Raw genomic sequence first — 22,908 nt, 5'->3', positions numbered from 1 at the left:
GTCGAGTTGTTTAGTTAGAGAGTTATTTGACTTCCACCTTCGGAAAAAAAAATGAGTCAGGAACCAAAGACCTTAAAAATGTATTAGCTTTTGTTCAGACAGTCAAAAAAAAAAATGCCACTCATGTTGCTTCAATGCTGGTGAGTACGAGGAGAGCTGTTAGGTAAAGAATTATCACAACTATCATCATTGGAATATAGAAATAAAAATTAAAAAAAAAGCCTCAGAAAGTACGTTTTTCCTCTCCCAAAAAAAAAAAAAAAAAGGGAGGAGAATGCCACACATCCGTCGTAAACGTGCTTACTGCATTTGTGTACATGAATTTGGCTATTTAAAAAAAAAAAAAAAAACGTGGAATGGTCTGCTTAAGGCAGATTAATCTAATCGACCCTTTGTGATTGGCTTTTTAGTAGCGTATTATGAAAGAATTTTAGTCGCTTAGTTTGAGTCATTTCAAATTGGCAGAAATAACTTGGTTAATAGGTTGGCACTAAAGAGTCAAGAATTAAAACAGCCTTTTCTTAAAGAGTACCAAAAGTGCCACATATCGCGTAATCGTCACAAGAAATTACAATTAATGAACCTTTTATTTTCCAAGCTTGATATTCAAGCCAAATCTGTAATTAGCGGGGCTTTGCAGGAACATTGGGACAAGAAATGTCTCTGATATTCCATTGTAACTTTTGTTGGTACAGTTTATTTTTTGTCTCGTTCGGATTGGATGAATACTTTCGTTTAGTTTGACCTATTTCTTGGTTTACTAATTTTCCGGCTCACATTTCTTCGAAAGGTGGGAAGAATAAGCGTCAAGACTGTATTCAACTTTCCTCCTTGCTGCTGGCTAGTTTTCGTCGTATGGCTCTCTCAACTTTTGTCGTTATTTTGTCGATTTTTGTAGTTTGGTTCAAACATTTCGATAGTCTATGCAATATTGTTGTTTGTAAAGTAAAACTAAGAAAAGTATTTGAGCAATTGGGTTGAAATGTGTGGAGTGTGTAATCATGTTTCTAGATGCATCATGCTTTCAAATGCAGATTACCAGATGCATCATGCTTTCAAATGCAGATTACCATGTTTGCAGGCTGTCATGTATGAAGATTATCCGATTTGCAGAATACCCGGATTACAGATTATTTCCTTCGACGAAGAAGTTCAGGATTATTAATTTCGACATTTTATGTTCGAGATTACAAACTTCCAAGCCCATTTTGCTGGAAAAAGGCCATGGTGGAAGCCCATCTTCATTGAAGATTGTCCTGTATGTACCTTCCCGTGTATGCGCCTCATCATGTCAAAGATTCTTCTGTCTGTATAATAAGTTCTAGATTTGCGGAATGCAGGATTAGTCCGACCCCCACTTCTGTCAACCTTCAAGGTCTAGTTGCGTCAAAATGACTAAGCCGTCCTCCTATTGGCCTGTGGCTCTTTTCGATGGACAGTAAAGTGGACTATAAAAGGCGCCTAAGCTGCCCTGCTTCCACAACCACAAAATCATTACTACAATGGCACCACCTACCTTCACCAATTCCAACGGATGTCCTATTCCTGAACCTTTTGCTACCCAAAGAGTGGGCAAGCACGGTCCCTTGTTGTTGCAGGACTTCAATTTGATCGACTCTTTGGCGCACTTTGACCGCGAGAGAATCCCCGAAAGAGTGGTTCATGCCAAAGGTTCTGGCGCCTATGGTGTTTTCGAAGTGACCGACGACATCACAGACATTTGTTCCGCCAAGTTTTTGGACACCGTGGGCAAGAAAACCAAGGTGTTCACGCGTTTCTCCACTGTGGGCGGCGAGCTGGGTTCGGCTGATGCGGCCAGAGACCCTCGTGGTTTCTCCACCAAGTTGTACACGGAAGAAGGCAACTTGGATCTTGTGTACAACAACACGCCGGTGTTTTTCATCCGTGACCCATCCAAGTTCCCGCACTTCATCCACACGCAGAAGCGGAACCCGGAGACCCACTTGAAGGACGCCAACATGTTCTGGGACTACTTGACGTCGAACGAAGAGTCGATCCACCAGGTCATGACGTTGTTCTCGGACCGTGGTACCCCAAGATCTTACCGTGAGATGAACGGTTACTCGGGCCACACATACAAATGGTCCACTAAGGATGGCAACTGGCACTACGTGCAAGTGCACTTCATCTCGGACCAGGGCGTCAAGACTTTGACCAACGAAGAGGCTGGCAAGTTGGCGGGCGAGAACCCAGACCATGCCCAAGAGGATTTGTTCCGCAACATTGCCGACGGAAACTTCCCTAGCTGGACCTGCTACATCCAGACCATGACTGCTCAACAGGCCAAGGAGGCTCCATTCTCTGTCTTTGACTTGACAAAGGTCTGGCCACACAAGGATTACCCCTTGCGCCGTTTCGGTAAGCTCACCTTGAACGAAAACCCCAAGAACTACTTTGCTGAGGTCGAACAGGCGGCATTCTCTCCTGCCCACACCGTGCCTTACATGGAACCTTCCGCTGACCCAGTGTTGCAATCGAGATTGTTCTCTTATGCAGACACTCACAGACACAGATTGGGACCCAACTACACTCAGATCCCAGTCAACTGTCCTATCACCGGCGTGTTCAACCCTCACATGAGAGATGGTGTCATGAATGTCAATGGTAACTTGGGTTCGACGCCAAACTACCTCGCAAGCAGCGAACCCGTTGAGTTCCGCCAATTCAGTCTCCAAGAGGACCAGGAGGTGTGGAGCGGCGCTGCTTGTCCATTCCACTGGAAGGCTACCGACGCTGAATTCACTCAGGCAACTGCGTTGTACAATGTTTTGGCTAGATACCCTGGCCAGCAGAGAAACTTGGCCCACAACGTTGCAGTCCATGTGAGTGCGGCCGACAAGCCTATCCAAGAGCGTGTCATCAAGTACTTTGGTAAAGTGAGTGCAGAGTTGGCCGCAAACATCAAGAAGGAGCTCGAGGCTATCTAGTGTTTTACTCAATGAATATCTTACACTACTAAAATTGTAGGTCTATCGAGCACTTGGAAGAACAAATAAAGGGACATTCGTGATAACTGGTGTGTTGTAAACTCAGTGGTGTCATGCTATGTTTGTTAGTTGTCTGTGATCATTGTATTGATCCGATCACTTGAAAATATATCATGCGGTAAGACAGAAATTCAAGTGTATATAAAAGTCAATTGGTGAAGCCGTCTTTTGGGTCGTTACATCTAATTCAAATACTAATATACTTAAATTAAAGGCTGCAGAAAGAATCATTAAATCTAACAGAATGCACCGAACATGTATCGAGATGTATTCCAATAAATCATGAAAATGATGTATTTGATGGACGGGGAGATCTATCGTCCGATTTATATTTATTAGTTTCAATTAAAGACAGAAATATTAAAATCTACCTTGATAAATGTTTGAATGCTCGAAGAACACATAATTTGTTATCTGTCAATTTTAGCCTTTCAGGATAAATCTACTTAAGGCGATGGCGAAGTTAGAGGAGATTCCCTTAATGAGTTGGCATCAAAGATGTCTACAAAGAAATTACAGCCGTATCTATTGGCTAATCAGTCATCTATAGCGCTCTAGCAATTCAGATGGTGGCGGTTTCAGTAACGGCCTTTTTTGGAGCAGCTTCTGAGCCCAGTGGTCCTTCTTCACCCTCGGCTGCTTCTTCAGCCTGGCCTTCAGAGGCTTCTCCAGCTTCCTCTGCCGTCTCGTCCACTTTAGCCAAAGCCGAGCCGGCACGCTTTGCCTTCACAAACAGAAACACCTTGCCCACCTTGGAAAAGTCTGCAGTCTTGCTCTCGCCCTTGGAACTGTGGAGCTGCTTCACCTTGCCTGTGAAACTCGTCAACACCGAGTTGCAAGGCTTCATCACCGGCTGTGTCACCGACGCCACAAAGCACTTTCCGTCCTTATCCTGCAAGTACGAGTTTACCGCCAACCGCACGTCGTTCGTCTTTTGCAGCACTGGCTGCACCACGCTCTTGACAAAGGCCAAGTGGGTCGCCTCGATCGGGCGTACTATGGGATCCGTCAAGTCGTGGCACTCCATGGTCTTGAGCGAAGGCGCCCAAGCGTCCACGTGGTCCAAGCACGCTTCACAGGACTTGTCGCCGTGGTCGTAAAAAAACTTGAACGGCTGGGTGTTTTTAGTTTTGGCGTAAACATGGCAAAGCGCTTCTGTAGCAGGCTTGCCTAGAGTAGACAAGGCCACAGCATCGTGGCAGTCGCGTACTAAAGGATACTCCAACAAGTGGTCTCCGCTTTTGTGTTTGACCTCTGTCTTGGGTGCAGCATGCACCTTTTCTGGGGTAGCAAGAGTAGGGGTAGCCATGGAATAATAAATAAAAGTAGTAGTTGGGTGCGAAAACACAAAGCCACTAAATGGGTGAGACAAGTATGCGAAAACGATATCGCGTGTTCATACTCGATACGATTGGAAGCAGTTGGTATTGGTTGCAAAAGACAGTGTACTTGCGAAGAAGATTAGCGACTGGAACGGCGATGTTGATTGTTCCGATTCATGGAGATTGATATCTGAAGAGATTGATATCTGACGATCAGGTTGATATCTGAAGAGATTGATATCTGAAGATCAGATTCTAGCGACGTTGCATTCAGACCGAAAACTGTAGCATATTTCTTCGATCAAGCGGATGTTGATATTCTATTCTATTGTATCTGCTTGATCCTGGTTCGACCTCATTCTGACGTATAGTCAAAGTCACAGACCTATTACAGAGTGAAAATAGCGCTTCCACTCATTTGATCAAGACCTTTCTGGGGATCAAAAAAGCTATTCTCTCCCCACAGCTTGCTTTAACGAAGTTTTAGTAAAACCTGCAAAACTGGATATCAGCATTGTTCGTCCTGGCTCCTCTTCGGTGTCCCAATCGACAGATCAAAAACGTGCAAAGTCGCCTCGTCGATGTCATTAGTTTCGTCATTGTGATTAAAGTGACTTCACTTCACTGACCTCCATAATCTTACACGTCTCAATCTTTAGGTTTCAAGCGAAACAGAATTTGAATATGGATCTTCCTCTTCCAGTAAAGTCTTGGCTGATTATGCAAAGTTTAAATCCCATCCGAGGCTCTTGAGAATCGCATGCCAGTCTACTACTTTATCTCCTTCCGGGTTTTCTTCCCAGACTTTTTCCACCAAGAACTTTACTCGCACAACATTCCATGGTCCGTACGTTGCCATCATCTTGTCTATACGGATTCTCATTGCCTCGCGATCATCTTCGGTAACCAGATGAATGCCGGCCATGAAAATCGGAAAAACAAGCGTAGCCACCATGGGTGAGTCCAATAGTATATCTAAGCATTTCACAAGATCATTCACAAGAATCTGCGACTCCAACGAAGAAGGATTGCACTTCATGATAGACTGGCGGAGGAAAAGCGTGCAACTTAGCTGGAAAGCTTCGAACGACGTTAGTTGAAGTTCCAAATCTGAATCCGACAAGTTCACTATATCTGCCATTTCTGGTTTGGCCGTTTCAATGTCTTGCTTGAGCTTCTGGGCTCTTTCTAGAATCGAGCAAAGCAAGCGGCCCGTTTTCGCATGTTCACTGATTTCCGAGTCAGTGTCGCCAAACGAACTTTGCATGGGAAGATCGGGAGATTGGGCGACGTTGTTTGGCGTAGACCAGAGATCGCTGGATTTCGGAGACCCACGGTTGTAGTAAATGTCAAGGGACCGTTTGCTCTCATATGCCAAAGAATTGATTTCTCCAATCACCTTGAATAAAGATTTCGATACACCAAGCAATGGATTCAACAAACCTCGCGATACACCTTCAGGGTCGGCGAAAATGGTATTATATGTGTCGATCGGAAAATATGTGCCACGCTCTGATGTAGAACTAGCCAAGAGATCATGGTATGCAAAATTTGAAATGAGCCAGTGCTCCTCCTTGTTATTGTCGAATTTCAAGATCCCACCGTTATCTCGGAGAAGCTTCCATCCCCAGTTCAAGTAGACCGACCAATACTTGACATCTCCCCGGCAAATCTCGGCACCACAAAGAATTAGAATCGTCGCCAACTTATTGAGAATGGTTCTCCGGTCGTTCTCCACACACGCCAACCCGCCAAAATCCACGCCTTGTGTGAGAAGCTTGACTGCCTTCTCTGCATACTTGGAGCCTTCGGAAAGCCATTTCCCGCCCAAGTGAAAGCCGGCCCACGCCAAGATGCCGTATAGCACACCATCGTCCTTCTGTGCAAGCGGGAGAAACACTTTCTGGTACGAGTTGGACTCGTCTTGGCTCGTTGGTGCAATGGAGACTTTGGCTGAAAGAGTGTTGACATAGTAGTTGTACAAGAACTGGCCCAGATCGTCCAAGCCGGGCAAAAAGGACAAGTGTGCCTGAGGTCGGGGCAGAAACGCCGCATTGAAGTTCGATGCAAGGTTGTTGAGTTCGGCCGGCGACCGCTGTCGAAGCAAATGGATATTTTCCAAGAACTCAGGGACGCTGAAGTTCGGAGACATGCGGGCCAACGCCGTTTCTGGCGACACGGAAACTTGTCCGTTTTCCGGTTCTTCATTCCGCCCATCACTGTAAACAGACGATTTATCGCTCATGGCATTGTTTCGCCTACCGGTGCTGTCCTTTTCGTGGAGCAGAGTGAGGTCTTTCAAAAACGTGAGAAACGGCGTCGGCGACTCGGCCTCCGGAAGAAAACGAAAGCTGTCCACATCGAGAGGAGGCGGCGACACATCTTTATGGGCCAGGAAGAGCGGCGACGAACCGGCTTTCGGCAGAGGCAAGAATTCTGTGCTAGCCATGGCAGAACTGTTTCCTCGTCCCAAGTCGGGGAAGCTCACAGGCTGCGTATACTCCTGTCCAAGCGGAGTGATGTCTGGTACTGTAAACATGCTCTGCCGCAGTATTACGTTCACCAGGATATTGTTCTCCGGGCTCTTGTTTTCCAGGATCGTGTTCTCCAGGCTCTTGTTCTCGCGGTTCTTGGTCTCCTGGTTCTTGCCCCGTTTCTTCTCGTGTCCCTTCTCCATTCCCTCCAGTGGAAACACACTTGCGCCTTCCACTTCTTCCAGCTTGGCTTTCTTGGAGCGTCTTCTGCGCAACTTGCTCTCTTTGGCCTTTTCTTGCACCTCTTTGCGAAGGCGCCGGATCTCGGAGCCCGACATGCTCTGGTCCACCCACACACACTCCTTGTTGAACCGCAGGCAGTCGCGGCACACGGGTCTGGTCTCGTCACACTTCTTCTTTCGGGCTTTGCAAGTGAGACACCCCAGCCTCGACTTGGCTGTGTACCTCGAGAGGATTTTCTTGGGCAGATCGGGCGGAATCAGGGGGTCACGTGCGTCCTTCTGTCCACCGGCCACGGCCCGTCTCATGCCGGGCAACTCAAGCGTGGTAAACATGGAAGAAGGTTGATAGTGGAGATAGGGCTGGGTTGTGTGCAGGAGGGTGTTGTTAGTGGTTGTTGATAAGAGGAAGCGATGAAGTTTTATTCGTTTTGTTTGCAATTTGTTTTTTCGTTCTATTTTTTTATTGTTTTTTGTTTTTGGTTTGTTCTTTTTTTTCTTTTGTTTTCATGTTCTTTTCGTCGTGGTTATTTTGTTTTTTTTATCTTTCTTTTCTTTGCTTGTCTTCTGTTTCGTCTTCTGTCTTTCTGTGCGCCTTATTCAGCCGTAGACTGAGCAAACAGAAGATATAAAATCTTTCATGGTTCTTGTTTGATTTTTTTCATGTTCGTTCTTCCCTTCGATGTTTACTCTCTTTTTTCTTTTACTCGTGTCCTAGTTTATTCTGTCCTAGTTCATTCTTCCTTTCCTCTTTCTCCGTCTTGCTTCTGATGTCTTTGCCATGTCCTGATAAGGAAAGTGCTAGTGCCACCCAAGTCGCAATGTCGCATTTGGGCCATGGATCGAATTCGGCCGAACAACAAGAAAAAAAATCGGGGAAAACTGCTACAGCCTTCTGTTGGCCCCCAGAAATACGTTTCACCACCACACCCATCTACACCCCTTCCGTGGCCGTGTGGGTTAGCACCGGTTAGGCGCAGCGACATTTTTGGTCATGTGCGGTGGAAGCCACTGGAACCGGTGTGCTTATGTGCAGGATCGCGCGCCCACTCTCAAGTGAGGACGACAAGTGGTTTTTTCCTTCTTCCACCAGCTCTTTTTATAAACCTACAAATCCAGACATGTCGTTAAAACGTATCAATAAAGAATTACTCGACTTGGGAAGGTATGTCCCTTTTTCCCGCCCATAGCGGCCGCCCACGGATTGGCTCTTGTCTGTTTTATCTTGTCTTTTTCTCTGCTTTTTCTATCGCCCGTTTTTCGTTTTTGGTTTTGCCGCCTGATGCAGAATGCAAAAGACGGAATCCAGCACCAAAAAGCAACCTTTTCTGTGCTTGCAACATTTTCCGTTCAGGCTCTTCTCTAGCGAGGCCAAGTTTTTTTTTTTTTTCCGTTTTTCCGCCCCCTGTGCACCTACTAACACCGCCCAGAGATCCACCTTCGTCGTGCTCCGCCGGCCCAGTTGGCGACGACTTGTACCACTGGCAGGCTTCGATCATGGGTCCTCCAGACTCGCCATACGCAGGAGGTGTGTTTTTCCTCTCGATCCACTTCCCAACTGACTATCCATTCAAGCCTCCTAAGATCAACTTCACCACCAAGATCTACCACCCCAATATCAACGGCACTGGCTCCATCTGTCTAGATATCTTGAAGGACCAGTGGTCGCCTGCGCTCACCATTTCCAAGGTGCTTTTGTCCATCTGTTCCTTGTTGACCGACGCCAATCCCGACGATCCTTTGGTTCCAGAGATTGCTCACGTCTACAAGCTGGATAGACCAAAGTACGAGGCTACTGCTAGAGAATGGACCAAGAAGTACGCCGTCTAACGCTTTCTGGTTGGCTACATAGCTTAATGTACAGTTGCATGACGCCTTCTCCGTAGTTGTCCGTTTGTTTGCTTTTCTCTTTGCATCTGACTCTTTTGATTGATCCCACTGTATTGGCCAATCATTCCCTGTTCATCTTCTCACCTGTCTCTTCATTGTTGTATCATTTGCTCCCTCAGCTACTTTTCCAGCTGACTCTCTGGTTTTGCCTTCTTTTCCTTCTTTTCCTTCTTGTTCTTCTTTTTCTTCTTTTCTGCTTATTTTTCCTCTTTTCCTCTTTTTCTTCTTTCCTGCTTCTTTTCTTCTTTCCTCCTGCTCTTCTTCTTGTCTTCACCTCCACAAACCACCCATTCTATTTCCTGCAGACAGGCGCTCTCACCGTTAATCGTGATTTGTATACCAAGATTACATCTCCAGTCAAGTGACCGAGACATTGCAATCGCAGCACATTCTGCGAGACTCTTGGCGTGTATCTGGTTTCCCTTCTTTACTGAACGTGGCTTTTGGTGCTTTTCTACTCTCGTTGGTGCTGAGTATTCGCGTGTTGCCCTTCTGTATTTTTTTTCATCTTATTTGGCCCGTCCTATACTTTCGCTTGAAGTTCTTATGGACCAACTAGGAACTTTCCAACTCAATGATGCCCGGCGTCTTTTTGAGTTGGCCAAAGCGCTCCATCAAAAACGGTTCTTCAACCACCATCTCACCGCCGAGCAGTGTCATATCATAAATGCGATTCTAGAGCGAGATAATTTCCAACTCTGGCGCCAGTTTCTCGACGGAAACTGCTGCTTGGTGATTGCAAAAGACTCCTCTGATGATGAGAGCGCAGATTCAATTCCAGAAGGCACTGAGCCTGTGACACAGCTAGCGCTTCGGATCCGGTATTTGCTATGGGAGAAAGCCATCAATTTTTACTACGACAAAACTTCCAGAGAAAACTCGGGCTCGCTCGCCACGATAGAAGAGCTCCCCAAAGAGCACGAGATGATAGAGTTGCTTGACCAGCTACCGGAAGAAAGCAACGAGGAAAGTGTTCCCCAGGAGAAAACAAATGTCAGAGACGAAGAAGATGACTATGACGACGATGAAGACGAAGAAAACGGGGAGGACAAGAGCAAAACATCCAACGGGCAGGAGGCCACCGATCTCAAGCTCAACGATAATGGCCAGGTGATTTTGGAAATGGAGGGTTCTGTCTTTGCTAAGAGCTCGGAACCAGACTCTGAACAGGAAGAAGAGAGGACACAAGAGCCTGGTACTCAGGAAATCAATGCAGCCGAATCTCTAGAGGAGCAGGAGGCTACGATTAAGAGCTTCAACAAGGTGTATCACAATTTCGAATACGACAGAGAAACGTTAATCAAAAAGCGCAAGTTGGACAAGTCGGACATGCAGCTTGAGAACCAAAAGACAACAGAGAACACCGAAAGCGGCGAGATCCCCATCAATTTGGGGCTTGTGTCGCATTCGCTCAAACATTTGCTCAACACAATTCAGGAACGTAGAGACGACATTTCATTGAACGATTTAGAGTTGCGGACCTTGTTTATGGACGTGCGCAAGAACAGGGGAAAATGGGCAAATGACGAAAGAGTCGGGCAAGAGGAGTTGTACGATGCATGTGAGAAGGTGCTTTTAGACTTACGTGGGTACACAGAACACTCGACGCCGTTCTTGAACAAAGTTTCCAAACGGGAGGCGCCCAATTACGGGCTCATCATAAAAAAGCCCATGGACTTGAACACAGTGATGAAAAAATTGAAAGGATTAGCGTACAATTCGAAGCAGGAGTTCGTGGACGACTTGATGCTTATATGGAACAATTGTTTAACCTACAACTCGAACCCAAAGCACTATTTGCGTGCACACGCTTTGGCGATGCAAAAACGAACACAGAAACTTGTTCCATCGATTCCTAATATTGTCATCCGTAACAGGTCCGAACTTGAAAAGGACGATGAAGCTGAGGATGGCAGAGCTTCGACGCCCGGTGGAGGTGGGAAAAAATCGTCGAAAAAGGGCCGCATGCGGAAAAGAGAAGAAGTCATCAAAAGCGAAGAGCCTGAGGGCGTAGCTGATGGGTCGGTTGAAAGCACATTAGCACAAAATACTCCTACAGCTTCTGTGGAACCTGTGTCTCCTGTCGCTGAAGAAAAACCATCTGTGGCGCCTGAAGAGAGAGAGGAAGATGAGGAAGACGAAGACGCAGAGACCGAAATGCGGGACAATGACGAGGAAGACGAAGACCAGGACCCAGAATTGCTTGCGTGGAAAAACCTCACAGCCACCTCGCGAGCCAACTACTGCGAAAACCGAGCAGCGTTGTTCGACGACCATTACCACTTGAAAATGGATGCTGAGGCGCTCGTGAGAGAGTCAGGCAAGATGAAAAACTTCCACCAGTTCTTGGAGTTCAAAGAAGTGGTTTCCAAGGGAAATAAGTTGCTTGATAGCGACGAGCCATACTTGCTCGAGTACGACATTGTGGGTGGAGTTCCAGGTTTGGCATACGAAGGTGTGGACGATGATGCTCAAGAAAAGTACGAAAATAGCATGGCCGACGCCATTGTGCAAAACCCAGAAACCACTGCTGTGGGGAGGTCGTCGCTTGTGCTTCCAGAAGATTCAGGGCTCAACAAGCTTTATCGCGATAACATCACGGAGATCCAGGAGATCCGCAAAATCTGCTTCAAGATCTCGTTGATCCGGCAAATGCAGACGCAGGCGTTCGTGCATCGAACGCAAATGCGACAGCCAGAGATCGAATATGTCAAGGAAGTTGACGTGGACCCGGTTTCAAGATTGCCCAATCACGATATTTTCAGCGAAAAGACGCAGTATGCGGCACTTCGGAAAGGCGTGGCCAAAGTGGCTATGCACACGGGCTTTGAAAGTACCGAACCTTTTGCCATCAACACCCTCACTCAGGTGGCAGAAACGTACATTCTGAACTTGGCGAAAACTCTCAAAAGCCATTGTGAGTCGAGTAGCAGCAACAAGCTCAGTGAGCGCGAAATACTCTTGCTTTCGTTGCTTGAGAACGGTGTGGAAAAGCCTGACGACTTGTACACGTTTATTGAAGAGCGGGCGTTGAAACACCAAAAGAAGCTCCGTGACTTGCACGATAAACTTTCAGGGTTTTTGAAAGACTTGCTTCGGCCATCGTTGGAGAGTTTCAACGAAAAGAACTTCGAGGACAACAGTGAGCAGTTCACCACTGGTGATTTCACAAGCGACTTGGGCGATGACTTCTTCGGATTCAAAGAATTGGGGCTCGACAAAGAGTTCAAGATGCTCACGTCGTCGATTCCAATCAACTTGTTGCATGCAAGGCTCCAAAGTTCGCTAGCCAGCTCGGACTCCACAAGCAAGAGCACCAAGTACGAGGATTTGCGCGAATGGAACACGCCGAAGTTGACAGCGGCAGATGTGGAGAAGCAGATTGGTCTTTTACGTCCGTTCTACCGCGATTGGGTCAAGAAGACAGAGGCGCATTATGTGAAACAGCAAAAGAGAAACGGCGAAAGCACAGAGTTGCCGCCGCCGCAAGAGTTGTACTTGTTGGAAGACGACGACTTGCCCCAGAAACAAAGAAACACACGGCCACGTCTTCCTCCAACAGGGAAAATCGCATCGGTGAAGAAGAAGTTGTTGCTGGGCGCCTTTATTTTGCCGGACGAAGAAGAGAATGCCGACATCAAGCTCGAGACGGGAGATCCGGGTCTCATGGTGTCGTGATGTATACATAGAATAATACGAGGCTACCACTCTCGATGTCGGGATATTTCGACGTGATGTAGATACTTGATGTATGTGAAGGTTTAAGAGCATTCTTCTCTTGCCCCGCCCTCCTAAAATTCTATCCGTCCCTCAAAGAAATGCATTTTCACTCTGACGTCAGACGTACCGTTGATTGAATATTCACTTTCATGGGTTTGTAAGGTGGTCGAGATTTCTCGCTTTTCTACTGTCGACTTCAATTACGTACATCCAGCAAGAAGAGATACCGGCCATTCTAGATTGTTTGAATTAGCGAACATTCCCGTTTTGGTTTAACTCCACTAATTTATATTTTCCACTGTAGTCTATCTCGTTGTGTGAGCCAATTGCATGAAATACGAAGACGGCCACTTAGTATAAGTTTTCTACATATCCGTCTCAAAGCTTAGACGAACTATCCAAACATTGAAAAGCCATAGCAGTCACCACAAGAAAGGGTATTTAGCAATCTGGGCCATTTTTGACATTGAATGGGCCCTTTAGAGATTGCATGGCCAATTTGAGATTGCATGGCCAATTTGAGACTGTAATAGCTGGACGTCCAAAGATTTAATAGCGGGAAAGACTACTCGTAGACCCACTCGCATGGTTTGAAATAGTTATCCAAATTGATCTTCGCCTACTTATTCATAATTCCCTTCATCAAGATTTATCTTCCTCCCACATTTTCCATGTTCATCTTTCTCTAAAGGCCTCGCATGCTTATTCCCCACAAGTCGCGCGCGATCTTGGTCTCGACCATCACTCTATCCATCGCCAAACTTAGGCTGGTTTCTTCTCCTCCAAGCATTTTCTCATCAGTCACGTATTTGTCGAGACCTCTACACTGCCATCGACACTGACATCTCGCAGCCATCTACATTGCCATCTCGCAGCCATCTACACTACCATCTCGCAGCCACTTCTTTTCTCGCATCTTGCTTCCATCTAGCCACGTCTCTGGCCCATGGGTCTTCCGAAACTTTCCAAGACCGACTTGCTTCGGCGCGATGTGTTTGGCCGCACGCCGCTCCACATTGCCGTTCTCTGCGACAACCCGGGCGCTCTTCGAACGTTGCTTGCCCATCCAGACATCCACCACGTGCTTCTTGCCACAGACTACGAAAACGGCTGGAACCTCTTGCACCACATCTTCTACCACAAGCGTATCCGCTGCTGGACCGTGCTTCTAGACTACTTGCTGCACAGCGCCAGCCAGGCGGCGCTTCTAGCTGAGCTTTTGAAGCGCAAAGACCGCTCGCGCTTGCCGCCTCTCGCGCTTCTTGCCAACGACGCCAAGGATCTCATGTGGGTGCCCGCCTACATCAACGAAGGCGGCGACGTCCACTTGGTGCGGCGCTTCGCCAAGGTGCCCCGCTGGATCCCCCACGACTGGTGGACCCCTCGCCGCGGCGGCCTGGACGTGTACATGTACGGGGCAAACGGGAACCACCACTTGGGCATGGGCGATGCCCACGACCGGTCTGTGCCGTCACGCGTGCTGCCGCTCGACCTCCATGCGGCGAAAACCGGCGACGTTCAGGACTTCGATGTGCGTGACCTCTTGCGCCCGACTCGTGTGTGTGCCGTTGCCATTGCAAAATACCACTCGGTGCTAATCACACGCGACGGCCGCCTCTTGACGTGTGGGCTCGGCGCACGCGGCCGCTTGGGCCACGGAAACACCGCCAACTTGTACCGGTTCCAGAATGTGGCGCTTTTCGGCGACCACAGGGCGGTCGCTGCGGCAGTGTCCAACTCCCACACGTTGGTGTTGACCGCAGACAACCAGCTCTATGCATGGGGCATCAACTCGCTCAACCAGCTCGGCTTCACTTCGGACGACACGTTTTCTTTCAAGAGCGGCCCGCGGGACGTCTACGAAAACCTGCCCAAACTCGTGGGTTCGGGCGACTTGCGGCGGGCCGGGGGCCTGTTCCGTGGCGTGGCGGTGTCGAAAATCCACTCGCTTGCGTACACAAGCCACCTGCTCTACTTTTGGGGCTTGAACGTCGGCCAAATGGGGCCCATGACTTTGGTTTCGGACAAACCCGACGAGTTTCGTCTCCATGAGACCACCTTCAAAGGTCTGGTGGTGCCGCAGCCACGTGAGGTTGGTGTTCGTGACGAAATCAAGTTCGTCGCCACTTGTGAAACCTGCACTTGTGTGGTGACCGTTTCCAATGACATATACGTGTACTACGGTGGCCAACGGGCCAAGCTTCCGAAAGTGCCTGCGCGAGGATTTTCTGACGCCAGCTTCGATTGCTTCAAACCCTCACGGCTCACAAAAGCACCGGAAATCAAGAAAATCGTCGCTTGTTCCCATACCAATGTCCATGTACTCCTTACGTGTGGCGACATCTTAGCCTTTTCCATCCCAACTGGGGGCGATCTCTTGAAATCGGTCAAGAACCTCAAATACAACTACCTCTGGAAAGCTTATGACTCGGACATGCGTGCCGTCGATATGGATGGCGCGTATGACGGGTCTTTGGTACTATCTACCAAGAACGGGTCTGTTTTCGTGCGATCTGCGCAAGGCGGAACTTCTCAACGCCGCAACTCAGTGTCGACTTCTGCAGCGCAGGTTTCAGGATCCAAGTTCCGCAAAATCGACAATGTCAATCGTGTTGTGAGGGTCTCGTGTGATGACTCTTTCTCGTCTTTTGCATTCGTGCGGGACGACATAGATACTCTCCCTTTAAAACTACAAAAGAATGATTTTTTCAAGGATATGGAATACCTCAGTGTTTTGTGTGAGGCTGATAGTTTCCGGAAGCAGGACCAGCTTCTAGATACGGATCACGAAAACAACTGTTACGTGACTGACTATATTTTTCCTTCTCGAGATCCAAACTTGTATGAAGACGAAGCTCTTCTGCTAGTGAATCGTGTTGAAAAACTTACCTTGAACGAGGAGAATCTGTCTGATGAAGCCGTGGACGATGTATTTCTCAAGGCTCATTTCGGAAAGTTCGATCACACAAAGCATCCACAAACACAAGCAGACGACATGTACCAGAAGTTGGACGATGCGCCCCAATTAATGGCCCTACTCAAAAACGAAACTGCTTTACGTGAACACTTGGCTCAAGAGATCTCTGAGGCGGAAATTAAAGTTTACGATGGTCGTATCAAATTTATGCATGATCCTACCGTTGTTATTGGTTTCCACACCAATATCTTTGAGCAGCGATCCACCTTTTGCAAGGACCTCTTCCATCCGCAGAATGATGGTGAGTATTTTGTTCATGACAAAATTGAAGGGCATTACGATGCAGTGAATAAAGAGATAATATTCAAAAGCGATGTCGATGTTCGGGCCCTTGTTGTGTTGGTTCATTTCATTTACACCAATAAAGTCTTGAACTTTTGGGATGAATATCCTGGAGGTTCCAAGTGTCCAGAGCCTATCCGAAGGGCCAAAAATGATTTCGTGATGCTCAAAGATCTCTTTCGGATGGACAGTATTTATGGTAAAGATCAAGATTATCTTTCACAAATGGCCCATGAAATGGAAGACTCGGAATCTGGTGATGTGGTGATTGAATTAAGTGATAAGCAAGAATCTTGCCAAGGATCTATTCTTGTGGCGCGATCTGCATTTTTTGAAACTATCTTGTCCGGGCGCTGGGATAATTCGACAAATGAAGACGATTCTGATGCGAAAATCGTGAATTTTGACAATACTACTGCTCTTCAATTCAAAGTCATAAAGAATTACTTGCATGGCTGCAACGATTTGCATGTGTTTGATGATGCCCGAGTTCTAGTGGAGGAAACGCTTGACCCGGATGATTTTGTGAATTTCTTGCTACAGCTAATTGAGGTGGCAGATGAAATGCTTTTGCTCAAGCTTAAGCACTTGTGTGAATTGGCTATACAAGAGTTCCTTAGTACAGATAACGTGTTGGTATTGCTTGCTCATTCCGATTACTTGGGAGCCCAATATTTGTTTATGCTGTGTTGTTGGTACATCTACAATAACCTCGAAATTGTTTTGTTTGATAACATCTTGCATAATCTTCCCGAAGACCTTCTTGCGAGATTGGAAAAGCAAATGCGGTTTTTCCAAACATGTAAACATTTGGACTTTGTTATCGGTGACCATGGGGAGATCAATAAAAGCATGTTGAAAAGCACTTTGCCCGAGACTTTGATTGATGAATTTTTGACTAATTCACCAGTTTTTAATGAGATCTTCATGAGTGATAAGAAGGGATTTTCTAGCTTTGAGCCGTTATTGGACATCAAGCCTGAAAATGAAGATCACAGACGCAAGCTGTCATCACGCAGAATGTCACGCAAGAGCAGCGTTGAGGCAGTTGCAGATTTGCGTAAACTTTCAAATTCCACCAGGAAAGTGAGCGAATGTGCTGTTGAAGATTTTGAGGTGGTAGGTAGACGCCGCAAGCTGAAACAGAAAGATGCCCAGGATAAAGAAGATCTCAGAGAGGTCCAAGCTGCCTCTGTGAATGGAGTGAAGAAAGAAGAACGTGAGAAAGCCCCTCTAGATAGGGAGGGCGTTTCAATGCATCATAATGGATCGCTGAGTTCAATCATTGGCAACATACTCCAGGGAACTGAGAATGGTGACAGTTCCAGCAGCACACCATGGACTTCTCGGAGATCCTCATCGAGCTCTCTAGCGCCTATTTCTGCTCCGCTCTTGGGGGCCGGTGATGTTGAGCGCAAAAGCACAAAGATCAAGTTTGCCCCGTCTATGAAGCTCTCTCAGAAGCAAAGGCGCAAGCTAGCGCAAGGACAAGCGGACGAAAAAGACCAGCCCAGTGGGGAAAAACAGAACCAACAAAGCATGCAGCTTCGGAATCCCTGGAACGTGGCAAGCAGCCAGTCGAATGAAAGCAAGAGTGCTGGAAAAGACAAGTTGAAGAATCTACCAGTACTAGGTGCCAGTAAGCAACCAGCACCTACATCACTTGCAGCAGTCATGCTTCATGAGTCGACGCGGCTTGAGGAACAGCAGTATCAGGAGAGCCAGAGGCGTACGTTGCAGGAGATCCAGCAAGAGCAGGAGTTTGCAAAATGGTGGGAGGAAGAGTCTAGACGTGTGCAGATGATGGAGTCACGGCCACCGAAGCCCAGAAGAAAACGAAAGGGAGGAAAGCCTTCTGCCACCTAATAGAATATAGAAGAGGCCTGGAGACTTTGAGAAGCCCAAAGACACTCGTACAAAGAACATGTATCACCTTAGCGGAATACACATCGCAATGGACCGGAATGACCGACGTAGTTAAAACTAGGCCTACAGGTTGATACTGTTTCTTCGAAGCGATTGAAGACTCGACGAATGTGCAAGTAGAGAAGAAACATCCCATTATCTGTACAAACCATGATATGCAATGTCGGCACAAGTCCCATACTTTTTTTTTCGGGGGAACATATCCCGGCCTCGCTACAATGTACACCGAATACATTGGTTGCCATGTCCATTGCTGTATCGATCTAATCTTATAAGTCCAAATCGATTTCGCTCGGAAACCAGCCGAACTCGTCCAAGTCCACCTTCATCCGCTCAACCACCACGCCCTCTTGCCTCAATAGCGACGCCTGTCTGTCATCACCGTCTCGATTAGCAATATTGCCCAGGCTCTGGACAACCCTCCACCAGGGCAAATTGGGTATGGTAGTATCAAGTTGGGGGAGAATGTGGTGCGAGTGTTTTAGCGAATAGCCCACGAGTCGGGAGTTTTGAGGACGGGAGATAAGATAGGCAATGTGGCCGTAGGAGCACACTTTTCCGTACGGAATCTGAAGCACGGCCGAGTATACCGCAAGGTGGAAAGCTTTGGTGGAATCAGAAAGGCTCATGGGTCGAAAAACGCGAATGACAATGAAAACAGCACGAACATGGGAAAAGTGATAAACAAAGGAAGAAAGTGGTGAAGGGAAAAGAAGTGATAAACAAAGGAAAGAAAGTGAAGGGAAGAAGTGATAAACAAAGAAAAGCAAGCAAGGCGAGCTACAGACATATTATCCTAATTTATATTGGTATTATAAACAGCGGATCCCGGACCCAGCATGTTGAAGGCTAGAAGACTAAACTTCTTACAAAGCCAACAAAGCACCAGCAGCCAAAGCAACGGCACCAGCAGCGTATTGCTTAGCGGCACCGGCCTCGAAAGAGGAGACAGCGGTGGTGGTCCAGTTAGATGGAGCAGAAGAAGAGTGCTCCTTGGCTGGGCAGTTGGTGACTTCTGGGCCACAAGAGGTGATGGTAACCAAAGTGGAGGAAACGTCAGTCTCAGTGACGGTGGCAGAAGCAGCAGCAACGGAGGCAGCGATGATAGCGACGGTGGAGAATTGCATAACGAGTGACTAGTAGTTTGATATGATCGAGAGATGATGAGGAAAAAGAGAAGTGGGCCGGCGGAGGGCGTGCTTTTATAGACAAAAAACCAGGGCGTCCCATTTGCAGCTGGACAAGACGGCGTCGGGACACTTGCCTTTCGGGGAATGAACGTCAACAAACAAAGACAGACACATCTCGCAGCCACGCAGAAAATGCGTCGCGACTTGCATTGTTTGTTTATGTTGGTGTGCACACGGCCACTGTCAACTTTGTTGACACTTGAAGTCACAAGAGGCCAAGAAGACGAGAAAACGTTCTTGCTTCGGCGGAAAAAACGGGCTCCTTGGTGGTTCTACTGTCTTGTGCCTGGTTTTGTCCCACTTCCAGGACAGCCATGTCTTTGTTTCCGTCTTTTCTTCCGTCTACTGTAGCTGTGGGTTGCGTCTCGAGACGCAATGCATCTTGCAGGATTGCCCGATCGGGACACGGTTCATATGCACATTCTTTTGCCGGCACCAATGGCGGCGGTTCCATTGTTTGTGTGTGTCGGACACCACTTTGTCGTTCTACGATTTACGGGGTGGCCAGAGAAGTTTTGTGTCCGACGTTGTTTTTACTAGAAGATTTGCGTGAGCATGTGTTAGTGTACGAGGTAATGTGTTAGTGTGTGTGGTTCTGTACGAGTTTATGTGTGTTACTGTGCGAGGTAATGTTGTTTTGTTTTTTCTGATTGTTTGTTTCTTGCTAGTATAGCCGTGATTCCTGCTCTGTGGCCTACGCTTAAATTTTGTCTTGACGTTCGTTCTTGTGCCGCGTCAATGCATCTACATGTAGTCTTGTGACTGCAGTAGACATTCCTTGGGTGCATGAATGCGGGCTGGACTATATGATGCTTTGCGAAAGCAATGCAACAACATAGGTGGTTGGGTTTGCAGATGTCGAGCTGCTTTTGGAGTTGGATGCAGACGTTATCAATCCGTCGTTGGATCAATGATTCCCTGTTTCGTAGACACTATCCAGATGTTACATACAGATCTCAACGTAGACCTTAGTACACACTGGCAGGATCGGGACTAGTGCACCCCCTCGACTGGCTCTGCTTGTGTGTCTGTGCTGTCGTGCTGTTCGTGCTCCACCTGTTGTTCTTGTTCCTCCATCTGTTCGTGCTCCATCTGCTCCATCTGTTCCTGCTGTTCGTGCTGTTCGTGTACTTCCTTCTCCGCCCGAAGAACCTCCACATAGCAACGCACAGGCTCATTGTGGAGCGCCTCGGCAAAGGGCCCGAGCCGCGCCTCAACACGAGCGCGCACGGCATCGGAGGCGCCTTGTGCCCGCGCCGTTATCTGTTCCTTCTCGCGCTCGTGCTGGCGCAACAAGTACTCCTCGAGCCGCTTCAGAAGCGCCGGCGAGAACAAGGCGACAAAGAAAATCCCATGCCGCGCCGCTTCTTTGGCCGCCCGCACAAGGTGGTACGCGATCGTGTCTCTGCCCGACGCCACTATGGCATGGTGCTCGTGCGGCGGTGTGGCAAGTTTATCGGCGGCCGCCGCAACCACAGAAAACGCCGCCTCCTCTGCGCGCGCGCCCGCACTGTAAAACAGGTGCACAACGGCGCGGCCGGCGCGAACAGCGCGGAAATCCCATCGGTCGGGCGCGCCCGCCAAAAGATGCTCGTCGACCCAAGAACACACGCCGTCGCCCCAAACGAAAAGCACCATGTACAAAAGGAAGAGCGCCAACGGCACGAGAAACTGCGGCTGTGCCATGAACCGGAGCATGTCGAAGCCGAACATGAGCCCGGCGAAAAGCACTTGCACTGCCACGCCGCGGAGCGCAGGCCAGTGGCGCCTCAAGGCGACTTCGAGCCGCCTTGCGAGAGTATCGTTCAAGTTCTGCCCCATGTTTCTGGGCCCGCCATGGTTGTTATCTCCCGCAAAGTTTCCGTTCTCTGCTCCAACGTTTGCCCCAACGTTTGCTCCAACGTTTGTTCGTCCATTGTTTCCGTCTATGTTCGTTCCTCTGTGCCTTAGTTCGTTTTGAGTGTAGTCTGTAGCAGTGTTTTCTGTTGCTGTTTCTCTTGCTGTGCTATCGCTTTCGTTTCCTTCTGCTGTGTCTCTTGCTGTGCTATCGCTTTCATTCCCTTCTGCTGTTTCTCTTGCATCTTCTTCAGCTTCCGTGTCTCCTTCTCCGCTTCCTTCTTCTCTCCTTTCTGTCCTAAAACCACCTTTTATTAATCGTCTTAACCGTGCTGCTCCTGCTGGACTCACCATCACACTGCGGTCGCCCACCACACATTCTGAAGGCGACAACTGCACTCGTTGGCCGTCGACCTCAATCTCGTAAGTCTGTGACGAAAGCGCCTCTGCCGCTACAAGCCGTTCCACGCCCTCGGAGTTCGTCACAGAGACAAACGTTCTGCCTGATGGCCGCCACACATCGCCGTCCACTCTTACAGCAGACAAGACATGTTCTAGGCCAGAGCGGATCTCGTACAAAACTTCGGCGCTGGCTGGAATAGACTCAAGCGCCTCGGTATCCGTAAGTAGATGCGGTCCAACGTACAACGTGATGTCATTCGTGTGCACATGTATCTGAGCTGCGAGAGCTGCCCTGACCTCGGCAACAGATTCGCCCGAAACTATGCAAGTTTCTTGTGTGTCAATGTTCCGGACCTCAAAGCGCCGCCCCCGCACCACACGAAGATGCACAGTGTCAAGCGGCGGCAAATCTAGCGCAAGAACCTCGCTAAGCGTGCTTTCAGCAGACAAGAGCTCCGACTTTTCGCTCTCCAATTCAAGCTCAAACGCTCCGTCCACAGCATGCTGCACCTGCTCCTTCACGCTGGCCACCGTCAGCGAAAGCAGCTCGCGCAAGGCCACCACACGCGGTCCCGCCACCACTTCCAAGTTGAAAAGCGTCGGAATGGGCTCTCTGTTGGGAATGAAAGGCGAGCCCAAAAGTGTGTAATCGATTTTCACAACAAGCGCCTCGCACGCACTTAGCGCCTCTTCGGGGGTTTGTGATTCGAGCACAGCGCCGATTGTACTTGCGTCCTCGACCCGTAGGTCTTGATACTGGAAACTGACGAATATAGGCTTGAGATGGTAGTTCTCACTGGTGATCCAAAGCGCCGACTTGAGATCGCCAAAATTGTGGGACAAAGTCACACGGAGAGAGACTTCGTTGAGCGGAGCAATGTCGTCGGGCCGGTTGATTTGCTCGACACGGATCGGAAGGCGAAATGGCTTATCCATGATTATGGAGAAGGTACATTTGGCCCCAGATAACGAGAGGTGTGTGCAGGTGCGACGTGGCGAGAGACAGAGGTATAAACACGAAAGAAAGAAATTAAGAGAAAAGCAAGTTCTATTGAAGGCACGTATCTATTCTTTGAGCGGGTAGGTGTTGGACTTTTTTTTCATGGTCGACTTTTATTTTGCGTCGTTGGTCCTCAGTCAAGTCACTGTGCGAAACGGTTTCTGGAGTTTAAGCTTCGTCCATGATATTTTCTTCTTTACGAAGTGGGAGAGGGGTTTTTGAATGTTCCTTTTTCACCTGATGTGTATCTTTTTTGCAATTTGTCTGAATTCGATTTTTGGCTAACGCATTTGTACAATGTAATTTCACACCGGTTCTTCTCTGTATGTAATAAATGGTGAGATTTACCATTCTTTGTCATAAAGACACCATAGACTAAGTATATACTAAGTCATATAAAATATATTTTTTGCACTAAACTTAAGGTCGAGTCATTATTCGGATTCTGTAATGCTGTTGTAGTGGTTCTATAACACTGGCACAGTTTAATGTATGGATGTATAGACTCAGGGCTTGATGAGATACTATTGAACCGAGAATACTTATCCGGGTGCCTATTTGCTAACATGGCTAAAATTTCAAAAAAGCTGTATTTTAATTTTGGTCAAACAATCTCGACATATATGATTGCACATTTCATCA

At 47.9% G+C, this 22,908-nt stretch overlaps 10 protein-coding genes across 10 annotated transcripts; 4 read left to right on the top strand and 6 right to left on the bottom strand. All coding sequences in view use genetic code 12, as the record gives it.

Annotated features, from left to right (window-relative positions):
- Positions 1-1,502: 1,502 nt before the first annotated feature.
- Positions 1,503-2,948, top strand: FOB63_004513 (catalase; the record flags this gene model as incomplete). Its single annotated transcript, XM_002614233.2, has 1 exon — positions 1,503-2,948. The coding sequence occupies one exon, from the start codon at positions 1,503-1,505 to the stop codon at positions 2,946-2,948; it is 1,446 nt and encodes a 481-aa protein (XP_002614279.1).
- Positions 2,949-3,570: 622 nt separating this feature from the next.
- Positions 3,571-4,317, bottom strand: FOB63_004512 (uncharacterized protein; the record flags this gene model as incomplete). Its single annotated transcript, XM_002614235.2, has 1 exon — positions 3,571-4,317. One exon carries the CDS (start codon positions 4,315-4,317, stop codon positions 3,571-3,573), a length of 747 nt encoding a protein of 248 aa, XP_002614281.1.
- A 731-nt stretch (positions 4,318-5,048) lies between these two features.
- UGA3 (Uga3p) lies at positions 5,049-7,379 on the bottom strand (the record flags this gene model as incomplete). Its single annotated transcript, XM_002614236.2, has 1 exon — positions 5,049-7,379. One exon carries the CDS (start codon positions 7,377-7,379, stop codon positions 5,049-5,051), a length of 2,331 nt encoding a protein of 776 aa, XP_002614282.2.
- A 398-nt stretch (positions 7,380-7,777) lies between these two features.
- FOB63_004510 (uncharacterized protein) lies at positions 7,778-8,029 on the bottom strand (the record flags this gene model as incomplete). The annotated part of the gene is made up of 1 exon (XM_066102406.1): positions 7,778-8,029. One exon carries the CDS (start codon positions 8,027-8,029, stop codon positions 7,778-7,780), a length of 252 nt encoding a protein of 83 aa, XP_065958257.1.
- A 135-nt stretch (positions 8,030-8,164) lies between these two features.
- Positions 8,165-8,873, top strand: UBC4 (E2 ubiquitin-conjugating protein; the record flags this gene model as incomplete). Its single annotated transcript, XM_066102405.1, has 2 exons — positions 8,165-8,208; positions 8,474-8,873. 2 exons carry the CDS (start codon positions 8,165-8,167, stop codon positions 8,871-8,873), a joined length of 444 nt encoding a protein of 147 aa, XP_065958256.1.
- Positions 8,874-9,479: 606 nt separating this feature from the next.
- Positions 9,480-12,611, top strand: SPT7 (SAGA histone acetyltransferase complex subunit; the record flags this gene model as incomplete). The annotated part of the gene is made up of 1 exon (XM_002614238.2): positions 9,480-12,611. The coding sequence occupies one exon, from the start codon at positions 9,480-9,482 to the stop codon at positions 12,609-12,611; it is 3,132 nt and encodes a 1,043-aa protein (XP_002614284.2).
- Positions 12,612-13,599: 988 nt separating this feature from the next.
- On the top strand, positions 13,600-17,778 carry FOB63_004507 (uncharacterized protein; the record flags this gene model as incomplete). The annotated part of the gene is made up of 1 exon (XM_002614239.2): positions 13,600-17,778. One exon carries the CDS (start codon positions 13,600-13,602, stop codon positions 17,776-17,778), a length of 4,179 nt encoding a protein of 1,392 aa, XP_002614285.2.
- Positions 17,779-18,107: 329 nt separating this feature from the next.
- On the bottom strand, positions 18,108-18,467 carry FOB63_004506 (uncharacterized protein; the record flags this gene model as incomplete). Its single annotated transcript, XM_002614240.2, has 1 exon — positions 18,108-18,467. The coding sequence occupies one exon, from the start codon at positions 18,465-18,467 to the stop codon at positions 18,108-18,110; it is 360 nt and encodes a 119-aa protein (XP_002614286.2).
- Positions 18,468-18,704: 237 nt separating this feature from the next.
- On the bottom strand, positions 18,705-18,965 carry FOB63_004505 (uncharacterized protein; the record flags this gene model as incomplete). Its single annotated transcript, XM_002614241.2, has 1 exon — positions 18,705-18,965. The coding sequence occupies one exon, from the start codon at positions 18,963-18,965 to the stop codon at positions 18,705-18,707; it is 261 nt and encodes an 86-aa protein (XP_002614287.2).
- A 1,056-nt stretch (positions 18,966-20,021) lies between these two features.
- FOB63_004504 (uncharacterized protein) lies at positions 20,022-22,202 on the bottom strand (the record flags this gene model as incomplete). Its single annotated transcript, XM_002614243.2, has 1 exon — positions 20,022-22,202. The coding sequence occupies one exon, from the start codon at positions 22,200-22,202 to the stop codon at positions 20,022-20,024; it is 2,181 nt and encodes a 726-aa protein (XP_002614289.2).
- Between the last annotated feature and the right edge of the window lie 706 nt (positions 22,203-22,908).

Source organism: Clavispora lusitaniae (assembly GCF_014636115.1).
Source record: "Clavispora lusitaniae strain FDAARGOS_655 chromosome Unknown tig00000223_pilon, whole genome shotgun sequence".
In the NCBI taxonomy this organism is placed as follows: Eukaryota; Fungi; Ascomycota; class Pichiomycetes; order Serinales; family Metschnikowiaceae; genus Clavispora; species Clavispora lusitaniae.
Note: the sequence above shows the minus strand (reverse complement) of the source record. Positions and strands in the feature narration are given on the sequence as shown.